The sequence below is a fragment of the Tachypleus tridentatus genome, chromosome 12 (assembly GCF_004210375.1).
Source record: "Tachypleus tridentatus isolate NWPU-2018 chromosome 12, ASM421037v1, whole genome shotgun sequence".
Classification (NCBI taxonomy): domain Eukaryota; kingdom Metazoa; phylum Arthropoda; class Merostomata; order Xiphosura; family Limulidae; genus Tachypleus; species Tachypleus tridentatus.
In genome coordinates, this window is record NC_134836.1 from 117,884,430 (window position 1) to 117,901,980 (window position 17,551).

Consider the following 17,551-nt stretch of genomic DNA (forward strand, 5'->3'; position numbering starts at 1 on the left):
TGCATTGTTTTTGTCTTCGCCTCAGCCTTTTGTTGGTGAGATGCCAATTTTGTATGTCTGAAACAATCATTTATCCCGCCATGCGATGTGACAAACTATACAAAACGCATGACTGTCACTGACTTTTGATGCAATGACCGGATATTTTGCACTATACTCTTTCCTAAATTTTTGATTCACAGTTTTAGTCCTTTTAGATTTGCCAGAAACATGACAATCTGGTGAACGAGGTCTCTTTTTTTTCATCTTGTAAACGATCGCATTGGTATTTCTATGCCGATTAGAAAACGAGAAATACTCATCTACGCGAGCGCTGATTGGCTGAGAAGCACTGATGACGTAACTATGAATTCCCCCCACGTACCCAGTATGGAGAAGCACCGCACTCAAACTATTGGTAGACGTCGAAGATACAAATATTTTTTACTATTTTAAGCACAAACATGATTATCTCAAGTAGCCATTTAAACTATGTCTTTTATTTATTATCAAAATTTATTTGTATCTCACTTGAAATTTTCTTTTCACCCCTTTCAAGCCCTGGGGGAACAATTTATCATTTTATTGTATAGGTCTATATAATATATAATAATTTGGGAGTTGCAACAAGTCGTAATATTTGTCTGTATGAGCGTATAGTCGTAACGTACACACCAAAATCATAATGGTTGGCATCTCTGCTCTGTATCGAATAAAACGCGTCGTTTGCAATGGATGTGAATGACAGAGTGTGGTTGAAATGGGATTTTGTATTCTAGTTACAAAACTTTTTTCAAGACAGGATAAAGAATATTGTGTTAAAATGTTACAACTCATAGCAAGAGCGATCGTCAGGATAAACTTTTACGAGAATTCACCAAATGTATTTTTCCCAAATTACAGAGCAAAACGTAATGTTTTTTTCCACTGTGAGATTTTAAACTCTATATAATTTGCTTAAAAGTGAGCAGGAATTAATGTTTTACTAATTTCAATTGTTAAAAACTATTATTATATTTTACAGGCATAAATCAGTACGTATTTTCATGTTTATTTCACTGTAGCGGCATCTGTTGGACAAATTTATAATGTTTTTCAGTAATTATTCTCGATTTTATCAAATTTATTCAACAAGTTCACACTATATATGATTTTAACATTTGTATCGAGAGGGTCTAAATGCTCTAAAAATATTAATACGTTTCTGTTTTGACGACAATTATCGATTTATTTTAGAAATGCCATACGATATGATATTTCTGTATGCTACTTTTTATTATATTAATATTTTTTTCTGTTTATTGAATAATTACTTGTGAATTCTAACATTTCACGAAAACTGAGGTGTCTGTATTACCTGAAGTTCTCTGTAGTAAGTATAAAACATGAATAACATAAAAATGCTAGATCGAGTTGATTTGTTAACCAGCATTCATTCCGATGAAAATGTTGCGGTTCGGCATGGCCAGGTAGTGAAGGCTCTCGACAGGCTTACATTAGTTTTTTAAATTTATGTTGAAACGTTATTAAAGTTAGGCCTACCAGTGAATGTAATCTAAAACAAACACTACATAAGAAATATAGTAATTAGATATCATTATTTGGACCGAACTTAGCGCTAATCGCTAATTTTAATCAAATGACACAAAATAATACGTTACAGTTATATTTTCAGTGAAAGCTACTCATTAAATATTATTTTAAACCAATATTATTGAGATTATAGACTGGTTTGATGACGAATCGTAGTTTTAAACTCTGTACTAGAATTATTTTCAATAAATACCGTTTTCGAATTATTAGTCTTGTCTGATTAGAGTACTTATATAATTGTTTATTTGAAGCGATTTAATGAACTGCACTAAACATTAAGAAAATTGATTATTTAGGAATTTATTTGAACCATTGTTATATATTGGTGATGTGTGTTTCAAAATGGGCCCGGCATGGCCAAGCGTGTTTAAGGCGTGCGACTCGTAATCTGAGGGTCGCGAGTTCGCATCCCCGTCGCGCCAAACATGCTCGCCCTCCCAGCCGTGGGGACGTTATAATGTTACGGTCAATCCCACTATTCGTTGGTAAAAGAGTAGCCCAAGAGTTGGCGGTGGGTGGTGATGACTAGCTGCCTTCCCTTTAGTCTTATACTGCTAAATTAGGGACAGCTAACACAGATAGCCTTCGAGTAGTTTTGTGCGAAATTAAAAAAACAAACAAACAAACTGTTTCAAAACTGAACATAAAACAATAAATAAGTGTTCTGTCTTTGAATTTTGCGCAAAACTCCACGAGGACTATCTGCGCTAGCCGTCTCTAATTTAGCAGTGTAAGACTAGAGGGAAGGCAGCTAATCATCACCCCCAACTCTTGGGCTACTCTTTTTTCAACGAATAGTGAGATTGACCGTTACATTATAACGTCCCCACGGCTGAAAGGGCAAGCACGTTTGGTGTGACGGGGATTCGAACGCGCAACCCTCAGATTACGAATCGAGTGCCTTAACCACCTGGTCATGCCGAGCCTATATATAAGTGAGACGCATAAGAAAATCGTCAAAGATTAATTAAAGCTCACGTTAGCCTGCTTTTCCTTCGTTATGCTGAGATAGGCCTATTTTGTGAAAATAGTGAAAATTAAAACTATAATAAAAAACAACAACGAAAGTATTAGCGAATCAGAAACATTAAACAAATCTTTGTTAAACAATCATATGAAACATAAATATAATTACAGGTTCACATAATGTTAGAATCAATGTTTTATTTGTGTATCGATATGAAACTGAAACATAATGTTTGGTTTGTAGAACGCAGTGGCGTTAGTTCAATATGAAATCGAAACGTAATGTATGGGCCATGGAATACAATGGTAATGGTTCGTTAAAACCATAATTTTTAGGTTATATGACGTAGTGACGTGGTACGTGTGAAATATCCACGAATTTGCGAAATCTTCCACCTACCACAGAGCCACTAAAGTGAGACAACTTCATGAAATAGAAAAATCTGGTCTACTTCAACAATTTCTGCGACCAATTTCGATGGGGTAAGATTACTGAGGCCTCTGTTTCTTATTACATCAAAATGCTTACTACTACCAAAAAAAAAGAGAGCTCTGATATAGATATAAGAGCCAATTTTTTAAAATTTATAAATCTCAGGTTATAAAGGAAGTTATTGAAATATTTGGTGTGCCAATAAAGTAATGAGTCATTAATCAGAGGGAAACACAAAGGAAGATTTGCATATTTATTGTAACTGTGGGCTTTTTTTCTGAACGATATATTATAGTGTAACAACAAAACGCTATCAAAATATAATCAGTTATAGGAAAAATATTTATATCTATATAAAGAAATGAAGTGTGTGCGTTTTTTTTTTTAAATGACAAAACCACATTGGGATATTTGCTGAGCCCACCGAGGGGAATTGAACCCCTAATTTTAGTGTTGTAAATCTATAGACATACCACTGTAGTAGTGGGGTGCAAGAAATGAGGTAGAAAATTTATTTTTCCGAAAAGAGGTCGCTAAAGAGAGGTCGGAAACCCATAGGTGTTTTTTGGTTTATATATTTTTGCCTAAATTTACCTTTTTTTTTTGCCGAAGTTGAGAAACATCAATAATATGATAACTTACTATGGCGTTATCTATTGGGCATAAAACATATTAAGCAACCTGGAAGTTAATTGTACTACATATCTAACCAATCTAGTGTATATATATAGTTGTTTTCTGTTGAGTATCATGTGTAAAGTTATTCTTTAAGAAAAAAAACAACATTTTTTTTCGTTCTTTAGTGACAAATGCTACCGTATCACTTACAGTATTAAAGAGATCTCTAATTTTACCGTAACTGAACTAACACCATGAATAACTAGATGTTACAAAAATATATATTCATTTAAACTAGGCCTCATGTTTTGAGTTCCTTCTTCAAAATAAAGTTCAACAACGCGATTTTAAGTAATCGAATACAAATAGAAGGGCGCAGTAGCGCCTCCTGGTTTGAAGCATGTGGATGCTGCGCATGCATGGTTCTAATCAGATTCAGGCTTTCGATGGTTTTTCAGCACCCCCACTACAAAAATTATTATAAATGTCCAGCGAATGGGACACAAGCGAGCTAACCTATTGGTTATCCACACACACATTTAATTATCTTGCCGAAATTTCAAGTGTGTTAATTTTTTTTTTTACACCTGTTTGTTTCTTGCAAAAAATAATTTTGGGATAAACTTTTATTTCGACCTGTGTAGCATGTTAATTTTTTCTTTTTTCACCCTTTTTTTTACAAAGGATGGATTCTAACTCGTATGTTATCTGATAAAATGCTAAATAGGAACATTTTTTTAAATAATTAAAATGTGATTATGACGTGAGTACCACAATGATTTTCAAAACTTTCCTACAATAATATTATTTCCAAGGTCGTTTGCATCAACCAAGGTTTACCTCAGAGCTTGATGGCCTTGGCCTGATACAGGTACGTTTATTTTGTCGTGGATACTGCAGTCAAACTCACAGTTACAGAGTCGAATGTTATTTACTGTTTTTTTATTTTTTTATTTCACAATGATTCATTTTGTTCAATATACGGTTCATTGAATCGTCTGTATATTTACCGTACTTGTGGCTGTTTAACTTTTTTTCTGTAGCGAAAAAAAAAGTTCACTCTTCAGACTTATCACACTGCGTCTGAGTTTGTTAGTCACTCGTTAATTGTCGTGAGCGAGATATCAACGCATAATACCATGAAAAACTAATTTTATTTCAGAAATCTACCAACTTTCTTGATGAAATAAATGCATATCTTAGCCTTGAAGAAAACACCCAACAGTCGTGTCACTTGTTAATGAAGTAATGTGGTACATAAGTTTTGATAATATATTTTTTTCCAGTTTATGAATTTTATTTAATGCACAGTGACACCTCTATACTGGAAAACGAGTCAGATAATGAAATTTATATGCAAAAACGGCTCGGGTTTCTCGTCATCACTGAGTCAGATAATGATTTTAAATAATGTTTTAATTTGTACAACATTTCTACTTATTTTCTTTAAAAAGAAAAAGAGACATTGGACCAGTTAGTATATAGAAAATATTCGTTGCAAAATATACATAATTCCAACAGTGTTCCTGCTATTAAAAATAATTATTAACTGTTTAATTTATTCTGTTAACTCATTTAACCAATTGACTGCTAATTCGTTCGATAAGGCCCCCCAGTGGCACAGTGGTGCAGTTAACTACAAACAAATCGACGTGTAGGTTACGTACGATTCGCCTTCGGCAGCTGAACAAGGATGAGTAAAAGTTCTGCGCGCGTTTAGAGCAGCCGAAGTCAATGAGTTAAAGTTGAAAAGGAACTTCAGATATTGGATACATTCTAGTCCGTTAGGGTAATTTTACAGATTTACTGTACTCGTTTTGAAACTTAAATATATCGCTGTAAGCTATATTTTTAATATTTCAGTTAAGATGGTTCTCTATTAGAAGGAGTTAATCATGTTGTTGACAAGTTGACATAGAAATTTCGTGCAGTCAGTATAAAACTTTTATAAATATAAAAGTGAGTGAATCAGTAATTGATCCAGTCCACTGTCAGTTAATGAGTTAAACAATGAAAGTCAGTCCATCTGTTCGTCAGTGAACATGTTTGTTATCAAAGAAATCTGTTAAATTAGTTCATAAGGAAATTAGGCGTACGTACCATTAGTGACTAGTCTATTTAGGAAGTAAGGCCTATAAATGAAGGTAACCCGGAAAAAAAAAAATTGACTGGTATGACGGGAGAAATAGAAGATTATAAAAGATAAGTAAAGTTGGTCAAACAGGAAACTAGAACATCGAAAAAGGTGTATGAGAAAAGGTTGGCTGAAAATGTAAATATTAACGGGAAGGACTTATTCGAATACGTTAGGGTAAACAATGTTAGAACGAGGGTTATAAAGGAAGGCTTGAATACAAGAGCTTCGAGAGCAACCACGAACCCTGGGGCAAATATTCTCGGCAAACCATTCTTAATGTATCAAGCGTCCACATGTAAAGCATTCCGAAAACTATGTTTTTATAATGAAATTCAGATATATCCTAAAGGTGCTTTGCGATGGGTGAATTAGTAAACTCGAAACCTTCTTCAGTTATTACTAACGAAGAGTTGAGCAGTGTGTTATTATTAAACAGTTGATAGATGGAAACAAGATGACTGCATTAATTCAGTTAAAGTTTTTAAAAAATGATAAGCCACCTGTCCCAGATAATATTTCCCCAAGGATTTTGAAGGAGGTTAAGGATTGGATACGTGAGTCACTTGCTACTATTTTTTGTAAATCCTTGAACAGTAAGCAGGTATCATAGAATTGGATTTAATTAATGCAACTTTTATTTTTGAGAGAGGTGATAAAAATTATCACAGTAATTATATGTATATTAGTCATACATAAGTTGTGTGTAAAGTTTTGGAAAGTCTGATAAAAGATGCTTTGTAAAATCATTAACAAGTTTGAAAGCTTTATAGATACTCAACATGGTTTTACTGAGGGAAAATCTTGCCATGAAAATCTTTTGACATTATTAGAAAAGGTTACTGCTTGTTTGGAAGACTGAAATCGGGTTCATTTGGTACATCTGGGTTTTCTTAAGGCATTTAACAAGAAGCCGCCCCCAGTGACACAGTGGTATGTCTGCAGACTCATACCACTAGAAACCGAGTTTTGATACCAGTGGTGGACATAGCATGGGTAGCCCCTTTGTGATTAATATCAAACAACAATGACAAATTGACAAGGTTTTGCATAAAAGGTTTGCTTGTTTTGAATTTAGCGCAAAGCTACGCAAGGGTTATCTGCGCTAGCCGTCCCTAATTTAGCAGTGTGAGACTAGAGGAAAGGCAGCTAGTCATCACCACCCACCGCCAACTCTTGGGCTACTCTTTTACCAACGAATAGTGGGATTTACTATCACATTATAGCTCCCCCACGGCTGTTTGGTGCAACGGGGATTCGAACTCGCAACCCTCAGATTATGAGTCGAACCCCTTAACCCACCTGGCCAGGCCGGGCCACTTAACAGTGTCATGAAAGAAAGGGTATGCGTGTTTTCGTATAGCAAAGCCACATCAGGCTATCTGCTGAGTTCACCGAGGGGTTTCGGGCCCCTGATTTTAGCGTTGTAAATCCGTAGACTTACCACTGTACCAGCAGGGGACTGAAAGAAATGGATCTTGGTGCGATAGTCGATTAGTCTCTAATGCCATCCAAGCAATGTCCTGCTGCTAGTGGTAAGACAGAGTTTTAGATTGTACTTGCTGAAATACTTCATACGAGTCTAAAGAGATTATAATTTGATTCTATAGGTCATTGGTTTGGCCACATTTGAAGTACTGTGTTTGTTTTTGGTTCATTACCTCAGGAAATACTTTGAATTGTTGAAAAAGTTTCAGAGACTGCTTGAGTGCTGGGATGGAAAGACTGAAATCTTTAAAACTGTTTTTTCTTAAAATAATATTTACAGTGGATCTGATTGAGGTGTTTAAGATTGTAAATGGAACTGATGGTGTTGATGTATCATCTTTTTTCATACTTAACAGTAGGACTAGGGAACACAAATATAAAATTTGACAGGGAAGTAGTCTTGAAGTAAGGCATTTTTCGTTTTTTAACAGAATGGTTGGACTTTGGGTAGCATTCAAATGTGTGGTGACAGAAAATTTAAGTTTAAGATAAATCTTAATAATTATGTGAATAATAAGGGCTAGCTTTACTGTTTTATTTATATATTCAATAATTTTTTAGTTTAGTTCAGACTTAGATGATGAGAGAGCCGAGATTGACCAATACGTCTTCCTCTGTTGTCTCAAAACATTGTTATGTTAAATAAGAATAAATTCATTATCGACTGGACTTAGCATTATTTCTAATAAATAATCCAAACAAATTTGCCTAACGACTGAACACGCTGACGGATATTTTTAATAGAGCAATATTTGATATGAAAATATAGCTTTGACTGTAGGTATTTCTTAAGTTCTTGTTTTTTATAAGAGTATAGGTTGAAAGCTGTGACATCCACTAAGCGTCAGTTAGTCGAAGAACGTGCTGCTATAAATAAGGCACGAGATTAATTAGTTTCTATTTGTATGAATTATAACCATTTGTTGTATTCATATAATTATTCGGTAAAAATAGTATAAAGACCAGTTCACTTATTTGCAAGGAATCAATTATTTCTTCGAGAATAATTTTATATATTACGTTTGTTAGTAGGCCTAACTCGCAAATAAAACATGAAATTTCAACTCGTATTTACAGCATAAACTAAAGAAAAAAACTATAGCTTTGAACTGATTTACTAATTAATTCAGTAATTAAATTTCTCGCAGCTTGGATAAACTGTTAACAACAACGATACTGTGTTTTTATACAATATTTGTTTTTATCAAGTCTCTAGAAATGTCAAGACCCAACATGAATGTCAGGTTAAATATAGACTCTTATGAAACTTTTATTAGGCATTACACGTAATTATTTTTATCATGCGAAAGATAGCGTGCAAAAGGGTCTGACAGTGAGATTTTTGCGGTGTTTCAGGACGAAGGAAAATTTAAAATACAATTTAATTTGTAAATTATAGGCCTGTCATTTAAAAGCAGGAACAGAAACAACAATGAATAAAAAATAGGATAACAATAGTGTAATCAGTATTAATTTGAATATATTCAATGGTTATTTTTATATACAAGTAAACTTTAAGGTATGGTAATATAGGTTTCTGAGCTGCATCGCGCTTGCGCAGTATACCTTTTGTAACTACTGCATGACGTCTTCTGGAGTCGTAAAAGGTTATGGTTGCGTGAACAACCTTCGATGCAATTTTCTACATGGATGATTTTTAAAGATTGAGAATTTTGTGGACATATGAATTATGTGTAAGAAAGTTTGAAATACTTCTGTTAAGATCAGATTTCATTTCATTTTTAATGTTTTTTCTCTCTTCCAACACGATACTCATTAATCTCCAATTAGGCCTAAGTCGATAAGACTGAACAAACAACAGTAAAAAGATAGTTACAAAGGTAGTATTTGTTTTTTCGTAGCCCTAGTTTTTGTATTTCATTATTTTAATAACAAGTTTTAAACCTTTCTTGCTTCTACCAATTTATATGTAACTTAGCATTAATGTCTGCAGTGCTAGTAACAAAGATATGAATATTAGACGTAGTTTAACAATAATCTTTGTTAGTTGTAATAACGGAATCACAAACACTTGGTAGCTTTATTTATAAATTCTCTGGTAATTAAATAAAACACTATAAAATATCAAACAGATCGTACATCAAATCATTCTAGTCGCAAACACCAGTTTATGTGTAGTATAAGTAAGAAAAATAAATTAATTTCTGGTACATCTAGTAATGGGCGATTATCATTTTGAAAGAAACAAGTCACTCCGTATATTGTATATGAAAAAAAGAAATTGCTGTGTATTAGCATATCACATGAAAGAAACAAGTCACGCTGTATATTAATATATGCTTTTCGCTGACTTCGAATGTTTAATAGATTGGTTGTTCAGAATTTTCGTTGAAGTGTTCGTAACTGTTCCTGATTTTGGAAGTAACATAATTTATATTTTGTCTAATTGACTGGCAAAATTTGATCGTCACTTTCATAGAGCATTCACTGACTAAGAGCAATGGAGTCGCGAACCATGAATCATTCGGTTTCACAGTCTGGAGACTAAACCGCTGACCACGCCCAACCCATGGACTGGAGAATGTTGTGCAGTATTATAAATATCGCAGAAGTTTTAAGTATTTTATAGTAATAATGTTTATTTAGGAAATCAGGATATATTTCTTGTCAAATAATACAATTTTACGGTCTTGTAAACCTTAATTGTGCTACTAAGCATACATAAAACGAGGAAATAACACACATTAATAGATTCCTCAAGACAATTATATAAAACGAAATGCCTTAAATGTGTTTTTATGTTCAGGGTATTATATTTCACTAACTTCGGACAGTGTAAAATATGATCGGGCGTGAGATATTTTCAACCTGATTGGCTCTTTATCCGACCAATGAAACAGGCTTAACATGGACTCATAAATCAAAGTAATAAAAGTTCATTAGGACTTTTAATCACTTACCTACTACTTGTAGCTAAACAGCAGGTTTGACTGATTGTTGTAGTTATTATGTCTTTGTAATATGTTCAGTGGCATATTGCGGATCGAACCTTGGGCTGTCTAATACACATCCCTGTACAGTTCCATCTTATTAACAAAGAACCAATCACTTCCATGGAACTTAACGGAGGAAGTACACAAACACCTTTGAATATAGTTTTAATATGTCTGGTATGAACTTGGTATTTAGAACACTCAAATTTGAATTCCAACATCGAACGTGCCCTCGTTTTCAGTCGTGAGGACGTTATAGTATGACCAATCACACTATTTGTTCGTAACGAGTAAATCAACAGTTGTGTTGGTGGGTGGTTGATTAGTTAGTTGCCTAACCTCTAGTTTGGCTTATAATCTAGGAACAGCTACTGTAGATAGTCCACGGGTAACTCTGCGCCACGTTTACCATATATAGAAACAAACGTTTTAAAATATCAGCTGATTCTTTAGCGCGTGTGAATATACATATTTTATGTACGTACTATGAACTTACATCAAAACTTGCGTAAATGATCAAATAATAATGTTGATAAAAGTTCTGTACCAATGTTCACTTGTTTTGAATTGTATATATTTCTTTTAACATATAGTGTTTAACGTTAAAGTGTTTATCGATAAACGTTTGAGTTATTCAAAGGGATACCACTGCAGAAGTGTTTGAATATAACCAACCTTATCGTTTAAGTTAAAGAAAGACAAGACGTGATACAGTTTTGCCTGAGTTGTATTTATTTCAGAAAAAAACAACTACAACGACACCTGTCGGGAGGAATCCAACTTGGAGTTTTAAGTACAACATATAAAAACAAATACAGGCGATCAGGTATTTATCAAACTATAGTCATTTTACGAAGTAACAACGTTGTTGTTGCTATTCTTGTAAGAGTTTCGATAATACAAACAAAAGAAGCCAAAGTTACTTGAGGGAAGGGGACTAATTTGTATTCAATATTTGAAATCTGAAACTGATCAGTTTATTAGGGATCAAAAGATGTTTCCTCTCTCCAGAAAATCTGGCATTTATCGATTTAAATATTTAAAATTGAGTAATTCTTTTAACACACACAGGTAAAACACAGACATGCAATGTACAGTAGCCTGAACATTACTAAAATGTAGATTTGGGGGAAGGGGGCTGACTTTTTCTCTGCCCTCCGATTCCTTCGCCTATTCCTAATGCTAAATCACAAATGTGATTTGAATTTTTAACATGTCAAAAAGGGTAAACCAAATGTAAAATTTGCTACCTCAGACTTTACAAATGCTATCATTTTGTTGATGAATTACAACTGCCCACCCCAAATGAATTAGGCAAATATTGTTAAATTTCGGTATAAAAATAGAAAAATTAGGCTAAAGGAATTAATCCGATTTGTAACAGGTAATCAGTGATTAACATTCGTTATGCTTAAAATTATAAAACTGAATTTTAAACGATTTTTCACATTTTAACGATTGTTTTCTATTTTAAAGAACTGTTATACAAAATTTCGAAACATTTTTTTCCCATTTCTTAACGAAATGTTGTAATTGACGTTAATTTGTTCATGAATTTGGCACAGCTAAATGCCGTATCACAATATCTTAATTAAAAACATTAATACAAATATTCTATAATTTCGAATGAATATCGAGGAACAATGAAATAAAAAGACATTATAGTAAGATCAGTGAGAAGTGATGAACTTTCACAAAACACATTTTGACGTCACGTTTTTAACAAAATAAGTTAAAAGTGGTTATACGTTCTTGCAGATGATTGGATGCTTGAAAATGATCAAGGATCGTCACAATTTTCAAAAGTGGCTTTAATGTTGGATATATATGCCTGACTAGGAAAAATGTCTCCAATGCTTCACTATCATTGGTCATTCCTCGTCACTCAGACTGCCAACATGTGTTATTTGGTTATTACAAATGTCATCGAGTATTTCTTTGCGTCTAAATATGTGGTTTAAGTTATTATTTCGTTACTACAAGTCACTAATTTTTTTTCTCTTTGTCTAAGCACGTGTTTTCTGTGCGTCAAAGTGGATGTTGGCTTTGTTGCTCATGAGCACGTTTTGGCTGGTCAATTTCTAATGACACTGAAGTGTTTCTTGTCCTGGATACGGAGGATAGCCTCTCTCCAGAGCTCCGTATAGGTTGTTCCTCGCTATGTCGCACATTAAACAGCCCAGTGTTATTGTCTACGTGGTACAGAGACATTCTGGAGGAATTGCGAGAAGTTGGCGCCGAAGGGGTCCGCTCCAGCTGTACAGTTTCATCCTCTTGAAAGGCCGGATTGGAGTGTTCCTCATGGCCAGCAGATGGAAAGTAAGGGTATCTTATAAGCTGTGTGTCCTCGTGAGCTCGAGAGTTGGGATCCAGGGGCCTCTCCTTCCAGCTGCCTTCACTGCTTTCTTCACCACTGGTTCCAATTCCGAGATCCTTGTCGGCACTACTGTTAGAACTAGATGTCTCTAGAAATATTTTCCCATAATCCATTTTTGCTGACTTCCCTTTTTCTGTTTGCTGTGAGGCTTTCATGTTCGTTATACCTAATACGGTTATGTTAGGGTGAGATGGACGAGGGATAATTATATTACCATTATCTGGTACTGGAGCAGTTGAGCTACTGGGTTTGTGTGAATGGTACAACGTGTGTGAAAAGTCACCTTTCTTACTTGAGCAGCAGTGATCCGAAATAGAAAGTAAAATGGGAAGAAGCAAAAGGCCGTGGAGAGCCCCAAATAAAATAACTAGAAATATGGTTTTAAAGAAGGCTAAAAATATATAAGAAGGGGCGAAAGAGAGAGAAATTATACCTAAGATGGTCGACAAACTCCCTTGTAGAATTGGCATTCCAAGAGAATGAAGAGCTGACCGTATCCGATCATCCGCCGTCTTCTTCTCTGAGGATATGAAAGCATATGAAATATGGGCTGAATAGTCGACAGAGAATCCAATGCACATGATCAAGTTGATCATAGAAATGGAGTCTAAGTTAACGTTCCAAAGGGACATGTACCCAACAACTCCAATTTCAATAGAAATAATGGAGAAAGCCACCCAGAGCGCACAAATCGGCTTTGGGATGAAAATAAGTGATATGACCATCATAACGGCTGCAGCCACCGAGATGGCCTGAATAGATGTTTCTCGAACAAGAATAAACTGATCCCAGAAGATGAAAAATTGTTGGAACACTGTCACATTGAAAGGCGAATTGTCAGCAATTTCACGCAGTTTAATCACCATTGCTTTCTCTTGGTTTGAATCTCTGACGTCTTGAGTTTGGACCAGAAATCTGGAAGCTATAATCGATGTTCCATCCTCGTTCAGTAGGAGATCATAATTGAATTTGTCTGTTTGTGGTAACCTGAAAAACACACTCCGAAGTGCTTCTATGAAATCTTCCTTCTTAGTGAGGTTGAAACCATCCAATAAAAAGAAGGACAGGTCATCTTTTTGAAACTGTAAATAAGCCCTGAGCCAAGACTCGGTCAGCAACGGACCAGCGCTAAATTCCTCGTTTTCGAACTTTTGGAGCATATTCTCTATAGCTTCTTGTATTTTGGGATCTTCATAATTTAGCTCATCAGTTATCACAATTTGAATCCGGAAAGGATACTTCCGGAAGTACGTGTCGTCCATCCTGTAGTAAATGATAGAGTACGAGTCGTACTTGGAAAGCTTATGTCTCTCGAGGCCTTCTTTAACCTGCGTGCAACCCCAAATTCCAATAATTAGGTAGACGAGAAAACACACTATTATCAGTATTTTTATGGGCACGTAGCTTAGTGCTTTGCCAAACGAATCTCGGAAGAAGACCATCAAAGCGTGTTCCTTGTTGTCCACCAAATTGTCTGGATCATCTTTGTTAATTCCACCAGTACACAAGAGTCGGAACAGGAAGCTCTTGTTTCCTGAAACTGGATGAAAATGAATAATAAAACGGTGTGATAAGCTATATAGCATTTCTGAGAGTTTATTAACTCTTAGTAAATGAACACAATTTAACAATTTTTTTGTTAACGAATACATCCTTAAACATCATGTAATGTAGTTATTTTTCACTAACATAACTTGCATCGTAGAAGACACGAAGAGATTAATGTATTAAACCTTGCTTGTGACGATTCATTTTGAAAAGGTACCATCAGAATATTTCTACGCTAATGCTGAATAGCACATAGTAAGAATCTGCCTTTAGCTTACTAGTTTTCAACATGGCTGCCTTATCCAAAGTACGAACGTTTAATTTCTTATACAACTATATTTGTTAATAGATTTTAAGATTTGTTTATTGCTGTGCACGATCCTTGAAAGCGGGTTATCCATGCTATGCCAACTGTAAGGATTGAATACTGCATTTTATAAGTTCTCACGCTTATTGTCATCCACCAAGGGTCCTTTAGTTTGAATTTTTTTGCTTAATATGACAAAGGACAACATAAAATAGAAATCGTGTCTTTATCCCTGAAAACAATTTTCAAAGAATTGGATGGGAATTTATATGTTTTAACAGAAACGAAGTAGTAACCCGTTGGCACAACGGTAAGTCTAAAGATTTACAACGCGGAAATCAGGGGTTCGATTTCTCTCGGTGGACTCATCAGATAGCTTGATGTGATTTTGCTATAAGAACACATACAGAGAAATGAACTATGGTAATAACATATTGAGCTAAGCCTATTTCAAACTTTGTACTGATCAAACCGTTTTAAAACAAGTTATGATTGTTGGCTGTTAGAGGTTTTTTAGTTTTAAAATTTATTTCTCGTTCTTTACTTTCTGAAAGCAACACGCGCTAGGTCCTCTAACAGTAATCTCTCTCCTAACTAATATAGTCATTATTATTACTTCAAAGTTTTCACGAAAAGCTTCATCTGTCGCTTTTCATTTTTAAGCTAAGAGACTAAAGGAAAGGCAGCTAGCTAGTCGAAGCATCCACTGCCAACCCTTGGGCTAATCATACTTCGTCAAATAGATTTGACTGTTGAACTTAGAACACGTTGTATTTCTCGGAATCATCGTTTGAGGATGCTAGCTACCGGGTCACACCCGTCCCTTTCAGTGATGTCTTTTAAGTTGATCTATTAATTAAATTGGTGAGACATTCTGACAAATTGGCACACTGATCCCAGTTTTTAACATCTTTTTGTGTTGTTAGTTTTAGTTGGTAAATGTTAAATTAAAATAACAGGATAACCTCTGCACATCTTATAGCATTGTTCGCATTTAAGTTGACTTTTTATATTGAATAGATTAATGAACGTTTTTATTAACTAGACTAAATGAGCGTTTTTATTAAATACATTTATGCACGTTTTTATTAACTAGACTAAATGAACGTTTTTATTAAATTTTGTAAATTTTCACATTTGACCCCTGACTGGTTAAGTAACTTCAGTGTCGTGATTTTATTGAAGTGCCATTCAGAAGATGTGTTTTTCCGAATCTTGCGCACAGCTAGCTAGCTACAAGTCTTTAATGTAAATATGATAGACTAGAAGGAAGGCAGCTAATGAATACAATCTTCTGCAGCTTCTTGGGCTATTCTTTTACCAACAAAGTGACCATCTCATTATAACGCCCGCACGGTCAACTGAAAGGGTTGAGCATATTCGGTAAAGGAAATTCTAATCCGCGACCATCAGATGGAAGCATCAGGTTGGACTTTGTACTGACACAAGCCACAAAGATAATTAGTAAATATTTACTTTTTGACATAAAGTTTTAAAGTTACTCTTGGTAAAGGAGATGTTTACATTTATTTGATAAATAACCCAGGTCTTCTCTTATATGCTGACAAAAATAACCTAATAATTTCCTGAGACGGTCGGATACAATTAAATTCTTCTATCTTTAGCTGTTACGTTTATCTGGACTTTTATGTTGCTGTCTTTCTATCAACCCCCTTCTCTGGCTCAGCAGGACGGATGAGGGCTAAAAACCGGGTTTCAATACCTGTGCAGCGTATTGCTCAACAATAAACACAAAAACTGTCCTTATGTTTTACTCATTTCCAAACTTTACATGACTCATTGGACTTTTAAACATGGTCACATCAAAAACAGATATTTCTGCGCTTAACAACACACTAAGAAATCTGTATTACTATATGCTCTACAACAAAGTGCATTGTCGCGAGATGAAGGATCCGATAAGATGACCGAAAATTCGCAGATAAAATTATTTTAACGTAAAGTCCGTGTAAAATATTACATATTCATTTACTTACATTATGACTTTAAAAAAATAACATGTTAAAAATACTTACTGGCAACAGATTTGGGTGTTGCAGGAACGCAAAAAACGCTGTGCAAATTGCGTCGTTCAGCATACCCACAGATCGCCATGCAACCTCCGAAGAAAGATATATGCCACACGTAGGTGAACAACACTGCCACAGCTGTATAAATACAGAAGATCTGGACTGCGGGAAACGGCGTGAGAACTCCAATCAAAAACGATAGGAAGTTGGTTAGAGATGTTATGGTAATAGAGACAGCGGCTTCTGAATATGTCTCGGCCATCCTTTCTGGTATTGGCTTCTTCAGATCGGTGCGACGCCAAGCGGCAAGAAGTACAAACGTATCGTCCATGCCAATTCCTATGAACAACAAATAAAATTATATTAACTGCAGTATAAAATTTAATAGATTTATTCACGAAAACAACATTGCGAAATACTATTTTTTTATTATTTACTAAAAGAAAATTTAGTGTTCGAACCTGTCCTCTGGCTCGAAAGGTCTTCTGGATAAACACCAAGTTAATTAAATAAAATAACTTAGTAGTACATGGTGTTAAAATCAGTTATCCTTCCCACAATCCTAGAGGGTTGTGACATAAATAAAATTTATAAACAAAAATACACACCAACTTAATCTAGTTTATATATCGTACCAGTTGTCAAGTAATTTGTTAATATAAATTGAATTTTAACCATTACTTAGTCTGCCATATCCAATCCGGCCTGAAAAGTAATTGTACTGTGCGAAAGGCCTCGTTAACATTGAATATAGTAGATAGAGCGTTGTTCATACATTATATTACTACATATTCACTTTCATTTCAGAAGTTCTTGGGCCTGGCATGGCCTAGCGCGTTAAGGCGTGCGCTTCGTAATCTGAGGGTCGCGGGTTCGCGCCAAACATGCTCGCCCTCCCAGCCGTGGGGGCGTTATAATGTGACGGTCAATCCCACTTTTCGTTGGTAAAAGAGTAGCCCAAGAGTTGGCGGTGGGTGGTGATGACTAGCTGCCTTCCCTCTAGTCTTACACTGCTAAATTAGGGACGGCTAGCGCAGATAGCCCTCGAGTAGCTTTGTGCGAAATTCCAAAACAAACAAACAATCAGAAGTTCTTAATCGTAAAGCAACTCTATAAGTTTTGAA

The 17,551-nt window shown here is 35.0% G+C and overlaps 1 protein-coding gene across 1 annotated transcript in view; it reads right to left on the bottom strand.

Moving 5' to 3' along the window:
• Positions 1 to 10,879: 10,879 nt before the first annotated feature.
• LOC143234480 (patched domain-containing protein 3-like) overlaps positions 10,880 to 17,551 on the bottom strand; it is a 39,759-nt gene continuing 33,087 nt past the window's right edge. The window contains exons 2-3 of the mRNA XM_076471873.1: positions 16,434 to 16,766; positions 10,880 to 14,082 (exon numbers count right to left, since the gene is read on the bottom strand). Coding sequence (XP_076327988.1) covers positions 12,194 to 14,082; positions 16,434 to 16,766 — 2,222 coding nt within the window. The 3' untranslated portion in view covers positions 10,880 to 12,193. The remainder of the gene's footprint in view (positions 14,083 to 16,433; positions 16,767 to 17,551) is intronic.